The sequence below is a fragment of the Melospiza georgiana genome, chromosome 17 (genome assembly GCF_028018845.1).
Source record: "Melospiza georgiana isolate bMelGeo1 chromosome 17, bMelGeo1.pri, whole genome shotgun sequence".
Classification (NCBI taxonomy): domain Eukaryota; kingdom Metazoa; phylum Chordata; class Aves; order Passeriformes; family Passerellidae; genus Melospiza; species Melospiza georgiana.
In genome coordinates, this window is record NC_080446.1 from 1,241,130 (window position 1) to 1,263,607 (window position 22,478).

At 46.4% G+C, this 22,478-nt stretch overlaps 1 protein-coding gene across 2 annotated transcripts in view; it reads right to left on the reverse strand.

Moving 5' to 3' along the window:
• Positions 1–418: 418 nt before the first annotated feature.
• The window catches only part of ATP9A (ATPase phospholipid transporting 9A (putative)), a 45,083-nt gene continuing 23,023 nt past the window's right edge, over positions 419–22,478 (reverse strand). For both annotated transcript variants that reach the window (XM_058035980.1, XM_058035979.1), the window contains exons 15-28: positions 18,215–18,376; positions 14,724–14,816; positions 13,704–13,787; positions 13,293–13,463; positions 11,476–11,574; positions 11,131–11,220; positions 10,417–10,561; positions 9,845–9,909; positions 8,938–9,093; positions 8,524–8,588; positions 7,695–7,803; positions 6,396–6,453; positions 4,328–4,531; positions 419–3,178 (exon numbers count right to left, since the gene is read on the reverse strand). In XM_058035980.1, coding sequence (XP_057891963.1) covers positions 3,042–3,178; positions 4,328–4,531; positions 6,396–6,453; positions 7,695–7,803; positions 8,524–8,588; positions 8,938–9,093; positions 9,845–9,909; positions 10,417–10,561; positions 11,131–11,220; positions 11,476–11,574; positions 13,293–13,463; positions 13,704–13,787; positions 14,724–14,816; positions 18,215–18,376 — 1,638 coding nt within the window. In that variant the 3' untranslated portion in view covers positions 419–3,041. The remainder of the gene's footprint in view (positions 3,179–4,327; positions 4,532–6,395; positions 6,454–7,694; positions 7,804–8,523; positions 8,589–8,937; positions 9,094–9,844; positions 9,910–10,416; positions 10,562–11,130; positions 11,221–11,475; positions 11,575–13,292; positions 13,464–13,703; positions 13,788–14,723; positions 14,817–18,214; positions 18,377–22,478) is intronic.

Below are 22,478 nucleotides of genomic sequence, written 5' to 3' on the forward strand. Positions count from 1 at the left end.
CACAGGAGAACACCCAGCACACAGTGCTCACCCCAAGGGACACCAGGGACGGTCCTGAGCACCCCTCACCTCAAACAGCCCTGATCAGACCCTGCACAGTCTGTGGGACACGGAATGTTGGGTTTCCACCGCCCCACGAGCTGAGCTGAACAAATGTCTGCAGAGGTGAACAGGACAAGCTCTGCAGAGGTGAGGGGATGGGGAGGGTGTGACACACCTGGAATTGCTGCAGAGTGTGCCACAAAACCTCACCCTCAGCAGCTCAGCACGGTGAGACTGCACTGGCAGCCAGGGGCAGCACCTGGGCAGCCCAAAGCACACAGGTCACACATGAACTGCTACAGCACATAACCCACACAGAAAGGAATAGGAAGAACACTAAGGCCACGAACAAGATACTGCACAGAAGAATAAAATAATGCTTCACTCCCCAAAAGTACAAATTATGAGCATACTAGAGGAAAAGATGAAATTTCAAGCAGAGAATCCATTTATTTTAATGTACAGTAAATAGGAACATGTGTATTAAATTTTGCTTTTAAAAACATTTTTAAATAACTTATGAGAAATGGATTGCAAACATAAAGTGCTAAACTTAAAAAACAGAAGTGTTCCTCTTTCCTGCTGTTTGTTAGATGGCAGTTTTAGTCTCTGACTGCTTTGAAAAGATGTAGTATATATCCAGGCAGAAATGACTTCTGGATTTACTACCTTGTGCAAAAACACAAACTGCAAAGAACATAATCCACGCCCCAAAACACAGCTCTAGATCACTATCAACTCTACTAAATTGCTACTAAACTTATGATTCAATAAATACAAATGAAATCACAGTTCACTCCCTTTCTTGGTGTAAGCTAATAGTTTGCAAATATGGTCCACTCAGTGTAAACTGTATTGACTTGAGGAAACAGTGAATTCTACCATTTATATGTCTCAAATATTTACACACAGTAGCTTGGCACTGTTGCTGTTGCAGGACATTGAGCTACCAACACACAGGAGAGGGGCAGGGCTGGGCACCAGAGCCCAGGGGGACTGGGCTGCCCAGTCACCACCTGGGGCCAAGAGGAATTCTTGCTTCTTGTACTTAAACTAATGAAAGCAAACTGGATGGGATATTGGGAAGAAATTCTGCCTGGGAGGGAGGTGAGATCCTGGCACAAGCTCCCAGAGCAGCTGTGGCTGCTCCTGGATCCCTGGCAGTGCCCAAGGCCAGGCTGGACAGGGCTGGGAGCACCCTGGGACAGTGGAAGGTGTCCCTGCCATGGCAGGGGTGGCACTGGGTGGGCTTTAAGGTCCCTTCCAACCCAAACCATTCCATGATTCTGTGAAACGCTGTCTGGGGACTCCAGAGCAGTGGCATGGCCAACACTATCCTCTCATGATGAAGACAGCCTTAAGGACCTTTCTGGCAAAACGGCATTAATTAATTAATTCACAGGAGTTTGTGAGCCCAACTGCCAGAGGGGGGCCTGGCTCTGCTCTGGGACAGGAGCTCAGGCCCTGGCCCTGCTCTGAGACAGGAGCTCAGGCTCTGCTCTGGTCTGGGACAGGAGCTCAGGCCCTGGCTCTGCCTTGGGACAGGAGCTCAAGCCTGGGCTCTCTCCCCCTGGGCAGCCAAGGAACAAGGGTCCCAAGCAGTGCCAGCTCCGCCCGTGGTTTCTCTGATGTGGGAAGAAGACAGCAAGCAGCTAATTTAGCACAGACTGAGGAGCCTCAGACAAGGATGGCTGCCTCTTAAAGCCCATCCGTGCTTGATGCACCAGCCCAGCTCTAAAAGGTCCCTGTAAGTCTCTGTCCTACTGAGAAGCCCAAGTATGTGTGGCTCTCCTCATGAAATTATAATGTGGACTAAATAATTATAATAATGACAGAACTCACTGAGTTTAATTTTTGAGAACGAAAAACACATAAATTTGCTCTGCATTCAGCCTAATGCCTTTGTATGAACCCACTCTTGTGATTCAGGTTTGGTTTTTAGAGCCAAGCAAGTGCAAGGCTCCAAAAACTTCCTCTCTGCAGGGAGCATGTCATTAAAACATCCACCTAGGAGTGCCTCTGCTTACTTGCAGCTCATCCTCAAAGTTTCACACTAACAGGAAACAGATTTCATGGAGCTGTGAGGAGTAGCAGCTCTGTGACCTCTCCTTTCAGTCTCCAAGGATTCAAGACACGTCTGCCACATTGTCTGCAGAACAGTACGAGACTCTTCTCACGTTGTCGACACATTTCAAGGATGATCAACTGCAAAGTTCTGTTCCAAAGAGGATTTGCCTTAGTTTAGATAATTTTCTCCTACACAAATAAATACAGAGTGAAACTATTATGTCACTGCTCCTTTTAAGAGGAAGCACGAAAGCTAAACAAAACTGAATTTTCTCGTTTTGAGCTACCACTTTTCTGTCTTTATCAATGGTTGGATACCTCCAAAATCACTGGGGTGACCACATTTTAACGGAAGGAAAATCTCAGACACGCTCAGATTCTCCAGTGTGTGTAGATCCGACAGGCTGGAGCCCCATTATGGAAACAACATGCCATAAATCAGGAATCAGCTGTCAGCAGTGTAGTGCATCACCTACATTAAGGGATTTCCAAGATGTAAAAAGAATGTAACTACTTGAATCAAAAAAGACGAATAACATAAACTTAACAAAAGGTAACACAATGCAAAGGACAGCGTAGACACTTAAAAAATTCACTTCAAATTGTCAAATGTAAATCCCAAGGTCAGGTAGCAGCTTCCACAGACTTTGAACCATGCAAGAGAAACCCATTGCCATCGCAGTTCCATGCATTTGACCCCAGTTAAGTAGAACAAAAGTGCCAAGAACCGGATGAACTCAGAGCCTCCACCCTCCAAACAGTCCCTTGTGGTGTTGGGGTCCCGTCCAGGGCAGTCTGGAAGTGCCTCACCACAGCAGCAGGTATCAGAGATCACCACGGGGCCCTGAGGGACAGGACTGTTCATTGGGGAGCAGCCGGGGTGTCTCGGGGCCCTGGGCAATGCCTGTCTCTGTGTGCCAGCAGCAGCGGCCCTAGGACGTGAGCTTCGAGTAGCTGGGGGGAGAAAACCTCCGTCTCAGGTACTTGAGGACGTAGAGGGGCAGGCAGCTCACCAGGGTGATGACAGTGACCTTCCACAGGAACGACAAGGTGGCAATGAAGTAAACATCTGTGTGGAGAAAGGAGCACGGAGTCAAAGCCACAGGGAGATCCTTCTGGGAAGGGGTGTGGAAATGCAGCTCAATACCCCACTGCTTCCTTCTGCCTGTGGGACGGGGCTGGACCCAGATCATCTTTAAGCTCCCTTCCAACCCAGGCCATTCTAAGAATTTCACAATTCTTAAAGCTGCCCCACCTCCAAGATCAAAGCTCATAGGATACCTGGCTCCTCACTCCTCTGCCCTGCTCTTCCCCAGAAGATGCAGAGATGTGCTGAGCAGTGGGGTGTAAGGAATGTGGCTCTCACAGGTAACTGCCCTCCCAAACCCCACCCGGAGCAGGGACATCCTCCTGGCACTGCCAAGCACTGAGTGTCCTCCTGCTCTGGGAGCTGCCCCTGCTGCCTGGCTGAGCCCAGCAAACACAGCTCCTGACCCAAAACATCTCAGAACCTTTACAAAAAGAGCTAAAGCATCGTTCAAAATGGAACTGGAATAACCACATGCAAGAGACAGATCCAGCCAGGGGTAGTTATCCCTGTTGTCTTCAGTTAGGAAAGATCTTTATGGAAGAAGCAGTGACATCTTGTGGCTCCTGAATGAACACTGAACAAGCCCATGGGTCTGATATTGGCAACTCGACAGTTACTGGGGGAATCTGGAACTCCTCACCCTTCTTCCTCTAGCCAGGGAACAGAATTAGCTCTGCTTCAGGCAACTAAAACACCAACAACCAAACCCGTAAGAGAATGGTCCCAGTGAACAGATACAATAAGGTAAGTTTTAGGAGGCAGCTCCTTCTCCCAGTTTAAAAGACCAAATCTTTCAATCCAACAGCAGAGACTTCAACCTTTCATGTCAAATTCCCACATGGAAATAAAGGTCACTGCTACATGAGAGAGCTGACATGTGCTGGAGCTCAAAGAATGGATGAGATTCATTGGGTATCAGCACTCCCTCCTGACCACCTTTACCTTCTCTAGCATTTTGCTGTGGGAAGAACCCATAAAATATCTTCCAAATGCCTTCAAATCCCACAGAGCTTACTGTGGCACCACTGTCACTGTGCCTGCTGTTGGCCCCACCAAGAGCCTTCTGCTCAGCTCAGTCCTGTTACCATCCAGGCCATGAACTGAGTGGAGGAGAGCGTGAAACCTCACCAATGAACTCGTGCAAGAAGACCAGGGAAGCGATGTAGCAGGAGAGGCTGAGCAGCTCAGCCACGATCATCAGCCAGTGCCACGTCTGGATGGTCAGTGCCACCATCAGCAGCTCGGTGAGGATCAGGGACGTGAAGGAAATGGCAACAATGTGCACAAATTCGGATTCAAAGAGGAGGAGAGCTCCATACATGATGATGCTACCTGCAAGGGAATGGAACTATTTCAGTCAAACACCAGGCTCAGCTCTCAAACCCACAGTTAGGTCCTGGAAAGGCTGAAACAATCCTATCTTGAGGCTGTTTTTCATGAAACCTGATGAATGTAATGACAACAAATCAGTTACTATTTAGGAGACAGAACTGATGAGAAGGCAGGGAAAAGTTACAGCAGAGGTACCCAAAGTTTTCTAACAGTCTATCATGTTCATAGACACATGGAGATAGGAAATTAATACATGCTGTTTTGGCAACTGGAGATCTCTAACATCATGAAACCCTATTCTCCCACAAAAGCACTTGGTCACTACTCAGAAGCTAAAAGATATCAAATTCTTCTATATCCTACCACACTGCCTCATGCCAAGAGGCAGCCAAGTGTTGAAAAGCTCAGTGGATACAAGTGAGGCTCAATTTGCGCTGCCTGAGCTGAGATCTCTCCCCTTTACACCTCCCCTAAGAGGATCCCATTAAAGCCCTGCTAACGAGGCATTGTTTGTGCTCCGATGCTGCCTGGCCAGGGCTGTGCAGGCCACCTGCACAAATAACTCATGTGAGCAGCATGAGTAATCCACACCAACATCCATCACTCGGCCGCCTCCGGAAGGGAAAACCTGTGAGGGAACCCAGCTCCAGCCACAGAGTTCAAACCCAGCTGTGAACTTTCCAAACTTTTGGGCTGCTCAAGTTTTGGTCGGGCTCATCTCTGCTAGCAACTGGCCCCGTTGTTTGGCCGCTGTTTGCTGGTTCTTGAGCACAGCACTGGTGAAGTCACTTTAACCAAAGCCTGTAACCAGAGAGGGCTCTTAGCTCAAGGAGCAATCTTTCCCCCCATGCATCACCCCCTGGCTGCAGCCTTCCACCACTTGGGAGTGTTCTCTCCATGCCTTGGCTTTGCCATTGTGTTACTCAGCATCCCAAGCCCTTGATCCCTGTTGTAGGATGCCTGTGATAGATTTCAGAAAATAAAGCTAATGGAGATTTTACACTCCTAGATTCACTCCCTCCTGAGGATGGCAACATTAATTACATCTGTAAGAATTACCTGCTTCTTTTGACTCCTTATTCTCACTCTTGTTGATAAAGAGAAAACAGGGAATTTTGCCACTTCAGCTTTTAGCTCCACATTATTGACCTATTTTCTACAACTCCCTGATTAATACCTATAGAGACCATTTGAATTTGAGGGCACTTGATTTTAGAAAAAGACAAAATGAAAGAAAATATCTTCTTAGATACATACCCAAATTACTACATCCACTGTTGAAATGCATTTTAATTAAGGCATTTACTTAATTGCTTTAGCAGCCTAATTAGAGTGTATGAGATATGATCAGGAACGTGAGTTCGGCTGTGACCCTGAATCACAGATACCTGTGAAGCAACCAGAACTCTTGGCACTTCCATTTTTGGATAAAATACAGAAGGCTACAGAGGCTGCATCTTCCGTGTTGACAAAAAACTATAAAATCCATAGATTGGAGAACTTCTCCCAAAAGAAGGGGAGGGAGAGTAATGAGCTCTGCTTTATTATATATATATGAGAGGGGTAACTACAGCACTGCAAGGAGCTTGCACAGAGTGACAGTGGATGGCTCAGATAGGAAGAGGCACAATGGTTTGAATTTTGCATCACAGCATTGACCAATTACTGCCAATATTTGGGTTTAGATAATTTTTTCCTTTGGTAACACTACCGACATTTTCCGAGACGAAAAAATATATATTCATCACCGCAAGGATGCTTTGGGAAATTCATTTCATGGCTTACTTGACTTCTGCAATACCAAAACTCAGATAGCCACACACACTACAACATCTAAAGGCACAAGCAGAAGTTGATTTCTTACCTTGATAAATGCTTATCAAGACCCAGATTAAAAATGTTTTGTATGACAACGGTCGTCCCTGGGTGGGGGAAAAAAAAGACAAAGCTCCATTGGGGTTTTCTTTTATGAAAATTCACTTATTGATCAACTTAGAAATCAATAAAAGAACTGGTAGGTGCTTTGGAAAAAATAAAAGAAAATAAAACAAATCAAGCAATGCTGAGGTAGTGTCCCTTTATTCTCATTTTTCTGTATGCATGGAGGGGCTGTGGTAGCTCAGGGCTCCCCAGCACAACCTGGCCCTCAGTGCACACACAATTAATCCAGTGCAAAGATGCCTCAGGAGTTGAATCACCATGAAATAGAAGATGTGTGTATGCACACCGATGTGAATACATTTAATACTGTATTTCTAGACACACACAAATCACCCTCATATTGAAGGCAGATAGATTTTAAAAACCCATCTCCAGCCAACACAGCTATACCAGCACAAAACCCCCTATGTTTAGACCAGGCCTAAGGATGGTTGAAGAATTAGTGGTTTATGACATAAGAGACAACATCCAAGTGAAACCAGATGGAGACTTATTGAGGCTCTGGAAAAACAGGCAGTGCTTCTCAGAGTATCTGTTTAACAGCAATCCTTGAGGGAAAGGAGCTGGGGAAGACTCAGTCCACCCTCTCCTCCAACTAAGAAAGATGTTCCCAGGCTGCATACCCCAGTTATTCAAAACATTTTCCAGGGAGGAAGAAAAAAATAATTAAAAAGGAACCTAAGGCAAGATCTACCTTCCTCATATTTCTATGGTAAACATAAAATAAAGTTTTCTTTGTTTAAGGAGAGGGGCCTGACATAGATGCTAAAGCTACAAAAATGGCACAGCAAGCAAACCTTTAGATCATGCTGCAGTCAAATTTCTACTGCAGAAACTCTGGGATAAGCCCCTGCCTCCATCAAATGAGCATATCCCTTCCCCTCTTCCCTTTTCTGGCCTCAGGACAGTGCCAAATCCCCAACAATTTCTCTTTTCCCTTTATTATGGAACAAATTGGTAATATTAAATCCCCAGAATTTCCCACAGAATGGAACTTCTACTTGCCCAGCCGTTTTTAATAAATTGCATTTCATGCAGCATTCAATAAACAACTGCCAGAAATTCTGGTTCTATATGTGGATTCAAATTTGACTTTAACACAATTTTGCCTGAAAAAGTTCTGGATCTCCTGGCAATATATTTGACTTTACACATTTACAGTTTCAAATCAAGATGAGGATCTTGCCTTAAAGCAAAACACACAGACAAGAATCTCACACACCTTAAGAAGATCTTTGTAGAGCTCTGGGTACAACATTGCAACTTCAGATTTCACATCCTTGTCCAGGACAAGAGAAAACACAGGAAACATGGTGTAAATTGTGGAGTACCTGGGAAGAAGGCAGGAAATCAGTAAATTATCTCAGGTAGACATGAGCAAACAAATGCTAGGCTCCAGAAAGGAAATACCATATTCTTTAAGTAGCCAATAATGTACACATTATAAAAACTAGCAAATGGAGCACACCAGAGTTTTGCAGGTAGGGAAAAGCCATCAGGATTGGCTTTTTGAGTGAGTTTTGATCAGGAACACTCAGACAAAAGTGACTGGTTCAAATATTGCCGTGGGTTCTTATGGAGCCAAGGATTGACCTGCGCCCATCCAAAGTCTGCTCTAGAGCTCAGGTGTGATTCTGTTTGCATCAGAAGGCAATGGAGATGAATTTGCTGGTTTTTAAATTATGTACTTGAAAATATAAGAAGCCATGCTGGGATTACAGCTGCAATGCCCTGTTTTAGAGAGTTTTTGGGCAGGAACTAAGGTTGGGTTGTCTCTCTTCCTGGCACTGCCTCTCACTGCTGTGCAGACACCAGCCCAGAACAGCTGCCCCTCTGCTTTTACTGGGACCAAGAGAACATTCCTGGAGGATGGGCTGCTTCACAAACATGACAAACCATCCTGCTGGAAAGGTTTGTCTGCACTGAAGGGGACAAGGCTCGCACCCAGCTCCTGAAGCAGAGTGGAGATGTGCATGGCTTGCATGTTCATCAGCCCAAAAGTGTTCACTGTGCAGAGGTTCTCCTCATTACCAGTAAAAATGAGCTCTTACCCAATGATGAGGAAGCCTTGGTAGAGAGGAACTGATGCAAAGTAAAACACTGATGAGAAAACAGCCTAGAAAAGAAATGAGCTTTTTAGGCACTGAGATACTGCAGTAAAAGTAACAGCCTAAAAATACACTGTTCAAACTGGAACATTCTTGCAGTAGGTTCTCCCAACTCCTGAAATAATGACAGACTAATGGAACATCAACCTCTTCTATTCCTTTGGAGCAGTTGCTGGTATTTGTCCAACACCAGGAATTTTCTCATGTGCTTTCATATCAAAGTAACAATTTCAAGTCCTAACCCATGAAAATTTTCAGGAGAAGAAATAGCAGCATAGCAAATGAGACACAGGACCTTTCCTTCATGATTTGGCTTCTCCACCTCTTTTGGAAAGCCCCTCCTGGCAGCCCCTTTACCTGCATGGTGCTGATGCAGAGGCTCCTGTGGATCACAAACTGGCTGAGGGCTGCAGACCTCTTGTAGCTGTTCCTTCCATGGACCATGAGCAAACGGCCCAGGTGCTTGAACTGAGTGATGGAGAAATCAGCTGCCAGTGATGCCTGCTTCCCTTCCTGGGAACAAGGGCAAGGAAAGGCACAGTGAGATCATTCAGCACTGGAAACAAAGAATATTGTGTTATTATTATTGAGTTATCACTGACAGAATTTCCAGGAATATTTGCACTATGCTAGGTGAGGGAGAGCATTGCCTCAGTACTTCTCCTTCCACTGTGGGTTTTAAGCAAGGAGCAAAAATATGAGGAGAATTCCCATTTGAACCTTGGCCTCCAATTCTAAGCAGCTCTGGATTCTGATTCACAACACACATGTTAACGTGACACTCCTATCAAGTCAGTGCTGAACAAATTCTCAGTCTCAAAAGTTCACACAATTTTGGCTCGCTGCAAGGAGAGTGTCTGCTGCTGCCAATCCAGTCCTGCAGCTCCACACAGCCCCAGGTGCAGGAATCAGAGCTCCAACCCAGAGTTTGTTTTGCAAACTAATGTGAGCAGTTTTTAATTGTGCATGTGGGGTATATCTTATCAGTGTAATTATAACTCCAGCACCTGGAGCATCAAAAACCCCCAAAACTAACCATGAGAGAACAAATTCAGGGATTCTGTCAAGAACCAAATAATGAACTTTAACTCCCTTTACCGGTAGTCTCCTTTACAGCCAAATTATTTCTCATTATAGGGCTACTGGTCTGATGATGATTCTTGTGGGAGCTTGTTCCCTTTCTTGCACAAATATCTGAGGATTCATTTAAGAGTTGCCTGAAAACTGGCCACAGAAATTCTCATTAAAGATGAGGTAATCTCACCTTTCCTTCAACTCCAACACCACAGTCAGCCTCCTGAATCATGCTAACATCATTCCCTCCATCACCTGCAGGGCAGAGCACAAACAAAACTGGGAGTTAAGCAACAGGGGCAACCTGCAACCCCACCAAAGTCATCTGCACCACACTGGAATATTATAACACTTAACCCAGTCAACAAAAGCAAGATTTTAAACAGAAATCATGAATTCAAGCTCTTAAGTTTTGTTTTAATGGAGCCCCAGATCAGTGATTGATGTATCTCAGTCCCAGATGGTACCATTACATCTCCAATGCTGAAAGCAAGTGGCACCATTACATCTACAATGCTGAAACACAGCTCAGATTAACAGTGGCACTTCACCTGATCAGGTTCAAGCTCTGCTTTGCAGAGATGCCACCTGAAAGGGTGACGAGGAGTTTGGTATTGAATTTCCACACGCAAGATTTCGATCATTTTCTCTGTGACCCCACAGAACCACCACTCCCTAAATCAACCATCTCCAGGGGTGTGAGATGAGTGAGAGTTCACCCAGAGAGGAGATTCCCGTGCGCGCGGCCCTGCTGTGACTCACCCACGGCACAGGTGAGCTTGCCCGTCCTCTCCTGCAGCAGCCGCACGATCTGCGCCTTCTGCGTGGGGGCGCAGCGGCAGCACACCACGGCAGGGCACTGGCACGCCAGCTCCATGAACTCGCACTCGTAGTACTTGAGGCACACCTGGGTACACGCAGCACACACTGGGTTACACCTGCTCTGCGGGCACCAGCCTCTCCCCAGCCCACCCTACTGCTGCCTTGAGAGGCTACCTAGAACAGAGCCTAGACAGCAGGGATTTAATAAACTAAACTATAAATAAACTAAATAAACTATTTCAATAAATACTCTAATAATGTAGGGATTTATTAAAAGGCCTTCAAAGGACACACCTTGGGTAGCACAAGAGCCTGGCCATGGCTCTGCCCAAGATGGACCCTGAGTCACAACTTTTCAAACTTTGATAAGTTTTGATCCATTTCCATATTGTGATTAATTGTCTAATTCCAGCTCCAGGTTAAGCAGTCCCATCCTCCCAGATTACTCTTCTCAATTCCCTGCTGTTTACACTTTTTGGGCCTGAAGCTGCATTGGCTTTGGGGCTGGAAAAGGATTGTTTTGTGTGACTGAGCTGTGAGGCTAGCATATAAACTGCATATAGACTGGCTAGCACTTTATATGCAGTTCAGAGTTACACACCATGCAGTGCAGAATCTGGAAAATATGAAAGCTGACACTTGGGGCATCAGTACCTCCAGTGAGTCCCCCGAGATGACCAGGGCACAGTCGTGCTTGCGGCGGAAGGCGTTCAGCTCCAGGTGGGCTTCTCCTCGGTTTGTCACCTGGGGGAGGATGGAACTGAGCAAGGTGTGCTCCACTGGGGCGAGAAAACAGCAAAGGGCCCCATAGGGATCAAAAGTGACACAGCCAGGACAGGCAGCACACTGAGTCAGGGCAGCAGTCACAGAAATGAAAAGTCAGGGTAGAAAGTTGGGGCAAAAGAATAAAAATACCCTGCTGGAAAACAATTGTGATCTCACAGCCCTCCCGTCCCAGAGCCTGGGCCCCTTGAGGCAGGGCCTGTGGGTGTCACTCACTAGTCTGAATATATGGATGTCCTGGGTCCGTGTCACCAGATGAGCGTTCTTGGCCGTACACGTGGCTGTCTCCAGCTTATCCCCTGTCAGCATCCACACCTAAAATCCAAACATTTCATGTGTTAAGTGAAGCTCAACAACCACGTCTGCAGGACCTCTGCAAGTACCATCTGCCCCTTCAGGTTTATAAAAGGACTGTTAAAATACACGTACAAATTATTCTTCTAAAAACCCCTATTTTAAAACACGCAAGAAAATTCTCACAGGCGGAAGAAAGCAAAGCTCTTACAGAGGCTGAGACACAAAGGAAGTTACAAACTCTGGGTAACATTTTTCCCACCTGCAATATTTCAAGATTCTGCTGATAAACCCATGAAATGCAAGTAAAAAAATGTGTATTTGTGTGTTAATGTGTCCCTCCCCGGCCATTTCTCAACCGGGCCCTGCTGCAGAAAGATCCCTCCTGGCCCAGCCTGAAATGTGGATGATGCAACTGGGGTTAGCTCAGTGCTGATGTGTACGTCTGGAACACACTAACTTGCTTGAGGGTTTTTTTATTTTTTTTTTTTTTAAATCTACACTGCTCCTTTTATTTTGTGCTGGTGAGGGGAGGGAGTTAGAAAGCAATGTCAGCAGCAATGGCTGGGAATTCCTTCTCCAGTGTAAATATATCACAGTGAGTTTGGTTTTTTCCACTGGTGTTTTTATTCTTTTAAGACACTGCCCAAGAATATTTAATGAAAAATACAAAAACCTTAAGAAAATCCCAAAACATCAACAAAAAAACCTACACAAAGACTCATTCATTTGTTAAATAATCTGAGGTTGGAAAGAGATTTGATCCTAACAAGACAGTCATGAACTGCAAGACCTCCTCCACTCTGGATTTACTCCTCACATGCAATGCCCTGAAGAACACTGCAGTGCAAGGGGTGCTCAGCACATCCCACACCTCCAGCTCCAGCCAAGGTGAGGAGAAAGGGAAGCAGGAAAACTCTTTGGAGTGCTGGGCCAGGACTCCAACATCACTGAGGAGCTCTGATTCCCCTGGTCTCACCTCTCTGCTGAAGTCTCTGTTGTTTACAGGGGTGGCCCCAAACAAAAAGCACTTTTGGAAGTTCATCCCAAGTATTGAATTCCCTGTCCTACCTCAGCCCCCAACACACAGCCCTGCTTTGCATTCACAGCACAGCTTTGGATTTTTGCTCACTTTGCAACTTAAAGCAGAGAAACCACAACCAGGACCTTTCACCTACTTTGCTTACCCAAATCTGAATACTTAATCCACTTTTTTCCCCCTTTTGCAAGCCTGACAAATTTTTCAGAGAGAGAACCTACACAGGCACCACAGCAGCTCCCTCACAGCTGGGCTGTAGGTGTGGAGTCACAGATGCCCAGAAAGCTGGAAAAAAAAATTCCAGTCCCTGATTCTCTTGGCTCAGACTCCCCTCTAGTGGCTACTGAAATGTGGATATCCACAGCTCCAAACCCAGCACAGGGGTTCATGCAGCACAAAGCAAACACAGCCCAAACCTGCCTTGTTTCATGCAACTCCCTGAAAGAAGAACTGCCCCTAAATCTCCTGTTGGACCCTCCTTGTGCCCACCCCATTCCTTTCTGTGCAGGAAGAGATGAAAAGCACCAGAGGTGCCACACTCATGTGTTAAGATTTACCACCTGCAGCACGTTCTGTTCCCACAGTGATGTTTAAAACCCTCATAGGGCCCCCCAGCATGTAATGCACTGCCCGTGGGACAGTGCCACGCGCTCCAGAGGGTCTCAGTGCCCCTGCTGGAGCAGCCCTGGGCCAGGCAGACCTTAATGCCAGCGTTCCTCAGCGTCTCCAGCGTGGGCCTGACGTCCGTCTGCAGCTGGTCCTCCACCCCAGTGAGACACAGCAGCTCCATCTCCATCTCCAGGCTCTCGATGACCGTGGCCACCTTCAGGGAGCGGTCGTGGACACTCAGCTTGGCCTGGACATAGCGTGCCTGGGGACACAGTTGCCTGGGTTATATTCTGGTTATTCAGGATTCAGGAACTGCTTTGGAGGGTCTTCCTGGGATAAACACTTCATACCTATCACTTGAAAAGCAACTTTGATAAAAAGAATATCAAGACACTTCAGAACAGCAATTCTAGCAGAGAGTTGGGAGGTGAGAAGGCAGCATTATCACAAGAGTTTTGTGAGAATCACTCCAGTGACTGTTTAAAAACAAATAAAAACTTACTTCAAAGTCTTGGTACTGCTCTTCTGTCAGAGACTTCTTGGCCACGACAAGAACCCTGAGGCCTTCCCGAGCCATGTTACCACACTGCAAAGAAGGATCACATTGTAAACCATAAACTGCACTGAAATGATTTATGCACAGCAGCGTGGAGATGGCAGTGTAAGATAGCAGGTTAAGAAAATAACCATCCCATTTGAGCAACCCCAGTGAGTCTGCAATATCTGATAAAGTGCATGATAAACTTGAGAGGAAAGAAGGGAGCTACAGTGGTTTGTGACCTAGTCCAGTGGTCAGGAAGAAAAATGTCCTGACTGATACACCAGGGGGGCAAAACCAACCCCACTGATTGGATTTTCTCTGTGTCTAAGTAAAAAGGGGGTTTGTAGACTTCACATCTTTGGCAACCAACTCCTTAAAATAAGCCAAATATATTATTAAGATATTATTATTATTTCTCTGAACACCGGAGAATCAGTAAGTGAAGCTACTTTTGAGGATGCCCCTGGATCCCTGGAAGTGTCCCAGCCAGGCTGGACAGGGCTTGCAGCAGCCTGGGATAGTGGAAGGTATCCCTGCCCATGGCAAGGGGTGCAATGGGATGAGATTCAAGGTCCCTCCCAACCCAACCCAACCCAACCCATTCTGGGATTCCATGAACTCTGTGCCACCATTACTGCTAACCTGACAAACACACCCCAGCACAAAGCTGCCAAATGTAGTTTTGAAATCAGACCCTTCAGGCCAAAACAGATCCAAACACAGAATCAAGCCCAGGACAAATCTGGTGGGTGTCAGTCAGTTTTGAGCCAAACCCATTTTATTCCCAGGACTTATTCCACATTAACTATGCTGAACTCGCCACTGACACCCTTGTTCCTGTGGGTGTATCTGGCTGAGGACTCATCCAAGGAACTGCCAGGATCAGAACCTTCTGTCTTGCAGCCCTTTCAGCAGTGAGTTGGACATTTGAGCCCTGCTGCAGTGGCCTGGAGCAGAGCAGAGCAGAGCAGCCCCCCGTACCTCCTCCTCCAGCCAGTCGTTGTACTGCACGATGCCAGCCATCACCACGTCTGCCCCCTTCATGTAGAACGTGATCTCTCCTGTGGATTCATCCTGCAGACACAACACAGCACTCACACAGCTGGGGGGCAAAGTGGGCCAGGAATTCTCAGCACAGCAGGCACAGAGCTGTCTGCTCGGGGCAGTGAAGGGCCACCAGCTCAGCTCCTGCTCTGGGGCCAGGAGGAGATGCCCACCCAGCTCCTCCCAGCAGGAATTCCTGCTTTAGACAAGGGGGATCAGCTTTTAACCAGCATCTCCACACAGACAGACCCTGCCCAGACAGCCCTGAGTGCCTGTGCCTCCAGAATAACCTCAAGCCCTCACCTTGAAACCTGACTCCCTGCTTACCTGAACAACAGGACAGATGCACAAAGCTTAGCAGAGTAAAAATCACTGTGATTTACCTGCTCTGTTACACCACATGGAATATGCATAATTAAAGCTCGTGCTTGCCACAGAAAGCTTAGACTGCTGCCTGCCTTATCTGATACAAGGAGTTTATAGGCTGCAAGCAAAGCATATTTACATTACCACAAATTAAAAGGTCCCTTCTAAGCAGGCAGATACGCAAGGAGGCCACAGCTCTGAGTACTACAAGCTAATGGAAACACTGGCAATTTCCTCAAAGGAGACAAAACTATGAGCAAGGAACAAACTGCTCTGTAAACCTTGACAGCCACCAGGGACAGGAGGAAAACAAACTTAAAATGCAAAACCAAAAAGCCCAGGAAGGTCTGAAATAAATAGCTGTGAATGAAGGGACCAAAGAACTTCAGGAATAAGAAAAGCAAAGTGGACACTTCATTCTCTCACCTAATATTTGGGTCAGTCTGTTCCACCGTTACAGAAATTAACTTGGTGGAGGTTCTCACACATGGATAGGTTAAAAGCCCCAGGTTCTGTGGCACTGGCAAAACAGAGTTTAAATCCATAGTAAAAAAAGAAAAATTGGCAAAACGTAGCACCTGATGTGGACACTAAAACTGCAAAGAAATAAAGTGTCTTTGCTGAGGAAATGAAGAAGCAGCCAAGGATAATGAAGCTCCTTTGCTGAATATCTTTGCCAAGCTCACAGAGATATTCACAAGGAAGATGCTCATAACTGAGTCCAAGTGTGGTTTTCAATGTCCTGGAACATCCAGCCCTCACAGAGTGATACACATCCCACATCCCCAGAGGAAAATGGGTGTCACTCTTCCAAAACAACCAGAATCTGTTTAAATAAAACACACCACTTCTGGCAGTAGCCAAAGGTAAAGGTTTATCTATGAAATTATTTGATTAAAGAGTGTCTAACAACATCTCTGTAGGAAGCTGAATAAAGACTGCACTTCCCGTGCTGCAGAGCTGGCTTAAGATAGTTTAGATTTTTTGTCCAATATAAATACTGTATCAGCTATCTCCTTGCATTAGTCACTTCCTCTGCCCGAGTTCAGGAGGAGGTTAGTGCGTTCTCAGATCATGGCAAGATCACTCTATAAATCTGCACACAGATTTGCCAGTTACATTGTTTTGGGGAAGCATCTTTTTCCACCATGGTCTGCCTCTGGCCACAGTTCAAAGGCTCCTTTTCAATTCCAGATATGACAATTGCACTATCTCTGCTCTACAACAAAGATCATTCCACATGGGTAAGGGGAAAAAAACAAAGCAAACGAAGAATGGAAAATATTGTGGTCAAACAAACAGGCCTTCTTCAAAGAGGGAGATAAGTCAGTGCACACTATGGTGAGGAGGCTGCTTGGGTAGAACAGGATTTCTCAGAACTGAAATAATCAGGTACAGAAATGACAGTTGAGTGCAAGGAAACACTCAGATATTGTAAAAATATCCCAAAGCAGGCAGCATCTGCCACTTGTTTTCACTATTAACTATTGCTTTATTGACTGGAAGCTGTGTTGAAGGAGATCATTTCCTAGGGGCACAGCAGACAGGATGTGCAGGGAGATGCTGCCTGCAGGGCCAGCACTGCTGGGCTGGACACAGGAACTGCTCACACTGTCCCCAGGCTGGGCAGGAGGCCTGGCAAAATCCTCACATTCTCTCAAGGGCCTGAAAATTGCAGTTTGTAAGGACAGGCAATCCCTGTGCAGGTGAGCAGGAATGTTTCCCTTTGGGTCTCGCTCACTGCAGTGCTGGGGGCAGCTTCATCTCCCTCCCTGGGGGTTTTTTCTTTGGGATGCTTCATTCTGTTTTTTAAATAGGCAGCACGGTTTAGGAGATGCACTGAAAAGGTGAACACCCTTCAAGCTGTGGATCAAACCAAATGGAGTGCCTACACAATCACAAATAAATGTCTAATTAAAGCAAAATTTACTTAAAAACTATCTATTTATAAATACCTTTTTTAAAATGGAAATTAAAACTCTGCTTGAAGATACGATTTTGGAATATACAGAAATGTGGCAAAGCAATACCCAGGCAGTCAAGGTCTGCTACTCAACCCTAATTCTGCACAAGGCACACACAGAGCTGATTTTAGTGGCTTGGAGCCGCCGAACGGCTACAAAACAAAGACAATTCACAGAGAGGGACCAATGCTCCTTTAAAGGTATTGACAGTCAGGATCTAGGCCTGATGTTGCTCCCACTGACCACAAGTGGGAGTTTTGCTGCTTCTGCCGAAAATACAAATGGCAAAATCAAACAGAGAAATACAAACTAGATGCCTTTTTATTCCTAGAGGGAGGAGAAGAGAAATAATAGGTAATCTAAAAGGAATAAACTTCAAACCAAAGAAGGGGAAAGAAAAAGGAACACTCTTACATTCATAATAAGAAAAATTTCAGGGCATTCACTTCTGTTGAGCATAAAACCACAATTTAATGAAGCTCACCCTGGTTTTGATGGTTTGTCCACCTCTTACACCTTCAATAAAAGAGCATTTCACCAAAAGTTCACACTTGCAATAAAAGCAGTGGGGAGGGAGGTTCTTTAGTCCTCCCTTTTCTAGTAATAATATTTTTATTCTAGGCCATGAAAAGATTGCCCAGAGTGTTCCCATAATTTTCATTATAGAAGTAGTTGATTTGAAGAATTTACTCTTGCTGCACTGCATACACGCTGCACTTGCTGCAGGTATCCCCTGCAGCCCAAGGTGCTTGTGGGAACACTCAGTGCCTGTTCAGTGCACCCTGTGGCTCTCTGAACTCCCAGATTTAGCACAGTGATTACTTTGTACCAGCTCAGCCTCTCATCCCCCTTGCCCTGCCATCCCTGCTCCTGGCCACATGTTCCTTTTCCAGAGCCTTCCAAGTGTTTCCCCTCGTGCTGCCCAGGGAGGGAGAGGATTGCCTTGCCGATAGCCCAGCCCTGGCGGGCTGTCCCACTGTGCTCTGGTGACACCCCAGAGCAGGAGGCCAGCCCAGGTGAGCCCCAGGTGTGGCTGCCTCAGGTGTGGCTGCCCCCAGGTGTGGCTGGCCCCAGGTGCCCGGCACTGGCAGCCCTTACCCGCACGATGATGCCCATGCGCTTGCTCTCGTAGGTGAAGGGGAAGATCTGCAGGATGGTGAAGTTGAGGATGTGCCCCCCTGGGCTCCTCAGCTGCACTGAGGACTGGTCTCTGCCCACCAGGGTCAGGCCCACGCTCTCTGTCCACTGCACCAGGGCCACCTGAGAGGAGAAGGGCGTGGTGAGGGCTCCTGCCACAGCTCCCGAGGGCAGGGCTAGCAGGTGGCTGCAGAGAACTCACCAGTCATTAATTCACCAGTCATTAGCAGTGCTATCAAACACATCCACTGACAAACACAGGTGCTCCTCCATGGCTTTCCCAGTGGCTTTTCCCCCATTTAATCCCCAGTTTTCCTGCCAGGCTTTGGGCAGCCCAGCCCATGTCTGATGCTGCTGTGGCACTGCCCATGTGTCCATGGTCCCCTCCTGCCTTTGACTGCCACATGCCACTGGACACCAGGAATCTCCCCATGGAAAGGGTGCTCAGGCCTTGGCAGGGGCTGCCCAGGGAGGGTTGGAGTGCCCATCCCTGGAGGTGTCGCCGATTCCTGGAGGTGGCACTCAGAGCTCTGGGCTGGGCACAAGGGGGCACTGGGCAGAGTTTGGACACAATGGGCTGGGAGAGCTTTTCCAATCTAAATGATTCCATGATTTCATTCCAAAGGACAGCCCTCAGCATGGGGCAGGCACTGCAATCCTCACCCAGCCCTAGGGTGCCCAAACCTCCATGGGGACATCAGGGAAACCCCTTTACAAACACTTACTTTTGGAAAGAGCCATTTCCCAGCTTGCTGTCTATTAAATTAAGAATTCAAAACAACACATTCAGCCTGGATTTACAATTTCAAAGCCAGAGACACTAATGCAGCACATTAAAAATTCATATTAAAAAAACCCAAACAAAATGAGCTCTGTGGTATTCTCTGTATGTTCAGCAGTAACAGCTCATCAACAAATTTCAGCAATTTTGCAGTGATCAGCAAGACAGCTGAAGGCTGGCTCTGACACTTCTTAGCAGAGAACCCTTCTCCCTAAACATTAAAAAAACCAAAAAACGCCCCCCAAAAAAACCCAGATTGTTCAAGGTTTAACTGAACTGAGGTGGGCATCATTTTGATTGCAGCCTCTATTTCAGGACCTAAAAAACTGAGTTCTCTGCAAGCTTTCACTCAATTGCACCCAAACCAAAGCCTTTATTTTGCTTCCCCTAGAGTGCCCAGCTCAGCTGACACATCCATCTCAGCCTGAGCTTGCTGAGATTTAGCTCCAGAAGCTGTCTGGGCAGTAACAGATGGAGCAGCAGCTGACACAAGCCCATCTATCACTGGCCCCCAGAAAGGATCAAGGGATACTTTCCCTAAACAGACATGAAATACTGGAAGTGTTTTACAGTGACATTTTCAAAGGCACAAGAGTGCTGGGCACATGGTTGCTGTCGACTTGAAGGTTAATTATCCCTTCTGCCTTTCAGGTTCTGCCTCTACTGCCACAAGCGACCACAAATACCTCAGTTAAAAATGGAATTGATTTTGGAAAATCCCATACCAGAGATACAAATGAAATCAGAACCTGTAAATACTTGCACTGCGTTGAGATTTTATTAATTAATTGATACATTTGGGACTAACTGAAGAAGCTTTTGTGAACTTGGCTCCTTTTCATCCAAAAGCTTAAAAGAGAACCCTAAACCAAACTTTTCCGTTCATAAAGTAGTCTTAAATTGTCAGATTAAAAAAAAAAATGTAATTGAGTTGGCTTTGCCTTGAAAGACCTTTAAGTCATTTTGAATCAATATTTGGCTTAACATTAACAAGTTTGTGCAGGCTTACTCCCAAAGATTACGACAAATCAAAGGCTCTTTCAAGCTTATCTTTCTCAAAAGTTTCTTCAAGCCATCCTCAGTGCATTAAAGTGTGCAGTTAGATAATCGTCCTAGAGCAGCCTCCCAGAGCAGAGATGGAGCTTGGCTTTCTAATGCTCTGGTTAATAAATAATTATTGGGAATTATTGCCAGCATGATGCTGCATGACGTTCAGTGTGTGAACAGCCCTGGCTGTTCTGCCTGTGCTGGTGAGCTCCAAATGCCTCGGCTACAAACCTCTGCTCCAGCCTGGTAAAGATCTCCTCTGCACAGACACCTCCTCTCTCCTTCCCTGCCATCCCATACAGCTCTGAAAGCAAAGCCTCATGCAGAGGGGCAAATGGATGGGCAGCACATCGGAGGTGGCACAGGGGACACCAGCACCCATGGCACCAGGGGACACCAGCACCCGTGGCACAGGGGACACCAGCACCCATGGCACCAGGGGACACCAGCACCCATGGCACAGGGGACACCAGCACCCATGGCACCAGAGGACACCAGCACCCATGGCACCAGAGGACACCAGCACCCATGGCACCAGGGGACACCAGCACCCATGGCATCAGGGGACACCAGCACCCATGGCACAGGGGACACCAGCACCCGTGGCACCAGAAGCACTGCCAGCTCTCCTGCCATGTCTGGGCACTGGGCTGGGCTGGGGAGCACATCCCAGCTCCAGGTCAGACAGAACAGGTTTGCTCTGCCCCCTGTAAAACTCAAGGGGGCAGAGCTCTCAGCCACAGCAGAAAGATGAGAAATATTCAAGATGCAAAAGTGTATTTACAGCTTAGAGGAAGGAGAATTACAAGCAGGCTTGAAATCCCTCGAACACCTTAAAGGGAGCCCATGCTCACTGATGAGGGAAAACAATGAAGTCCCTGCCAGCATTTGCAGCTCCAGCCAGGACAGGCCTGATACAGATGTGAGCATTTCAAAGCACAGCAGCCCCAGCAGCCCAGCACAGTACCCTCCAACTCTGCTCTCCCCGACAATTAAATTACCCAAGCCACCACTGAAGTGAGTATCGACTAATAAATTTCATTCTAAAGAGACAAATTGATCCTTGTGTGCCATGAGCTGCTCTGCAGGGCCCCCCCTGGGTTGCCTAGGCAGGCAGACAGCAGGCAGAGACCAATCGATCCCACACCCTTTCATGTCCTGGCAGCTGCCGCCCTTGTCAGGGTTAAAGACTGTTTGCCCAGGAATCCCAGCCCTCTTATCTCTGATCAGATTATATCTATTTCATTTCCCCTGTTAGTTACTGTATGGCTACAACTGACAACTGGCTCGCAGAGCCCCAAGGCTGTAACTGATACCTGAATAAAGATACTTCAAGACTTCTAAATGGCAGCGTGCACAGGAAACAAATTTAGGAAATCCTGCTTTCTGTTACAGGAAATGAATCCTATGCCAACTGGTAGAAATTACCCTTGCTGTTAAAGTAAAGAGAATACAAGTTTTTGTACTCATTTCATAAACTGACCTTCCCTGCCATGGCAATATTTTATTGATATAGGATTTCAAAGGCTGGCTTTAACAGGAGTCCAAAGCCATTCCCCTACAGGGAATGTTATTTAACAGCATTACTCCCTTCTCAAGGGCTCCACTTGTGTAGCTCCTGCATTTTGTACCATCTAGGATGACATACAGAGCACGGCTAAATAATATTTGTATATCCAAGACCTACAGACAAGATTTCCTCGGTGCAGCAAAGCATATCTGATTTCTGAACCTGCTGTAATTCTCTACTTAAGAAAAGAAAAAAGAATTTAAACAATAATCTTGGAAGGATTAGTTATAATGCTATAGTAAAACAAATAAACAATATCCCCTGGGTATTTCAGACAAATTGCTGTGTAAATATTTTAAAGACAGAACAGTATAAAGAGGAAAAGTAAAAGAAAAATCACTGACTTCACCATATACCACAGTATACATGTAAATAAACAGAAATCTGTGCAAAAATAGCCTGTAAATGCTTTAGGAGAAAAAAAAAACTTAGATGCAGATCACAAAAATGACCATCTGGAAATTATTCAGAACTCGTTTCAGTGCAAAGGCAGTTGCTTTCTGTACACTGCCTTGTCAGGGGAGAGCAACCCTGCCCCAGCCACGTGGGACAGGACACCCACACCCTGCCCAGGGAGGAGGTGCTGCTGGCACCTCACTGCAGCCCAGCCATGCAGGGGCACTGCAGAAATGCAGCCTTTGCACAACAAACAGAAGAAAATTAATATATATAAATATATATGAAACAAATGAATTGCCTACTGTGGGAGAAAAACACCATAGGGAAATTCTGAATGTATGTAAATGTGCAAACCAGCTCTGCGCCAGTCTTTCAGCAGCACAACAGCCCCAAAATCCTCACTCAGTTGGGCTTCCAACGAGTGCATT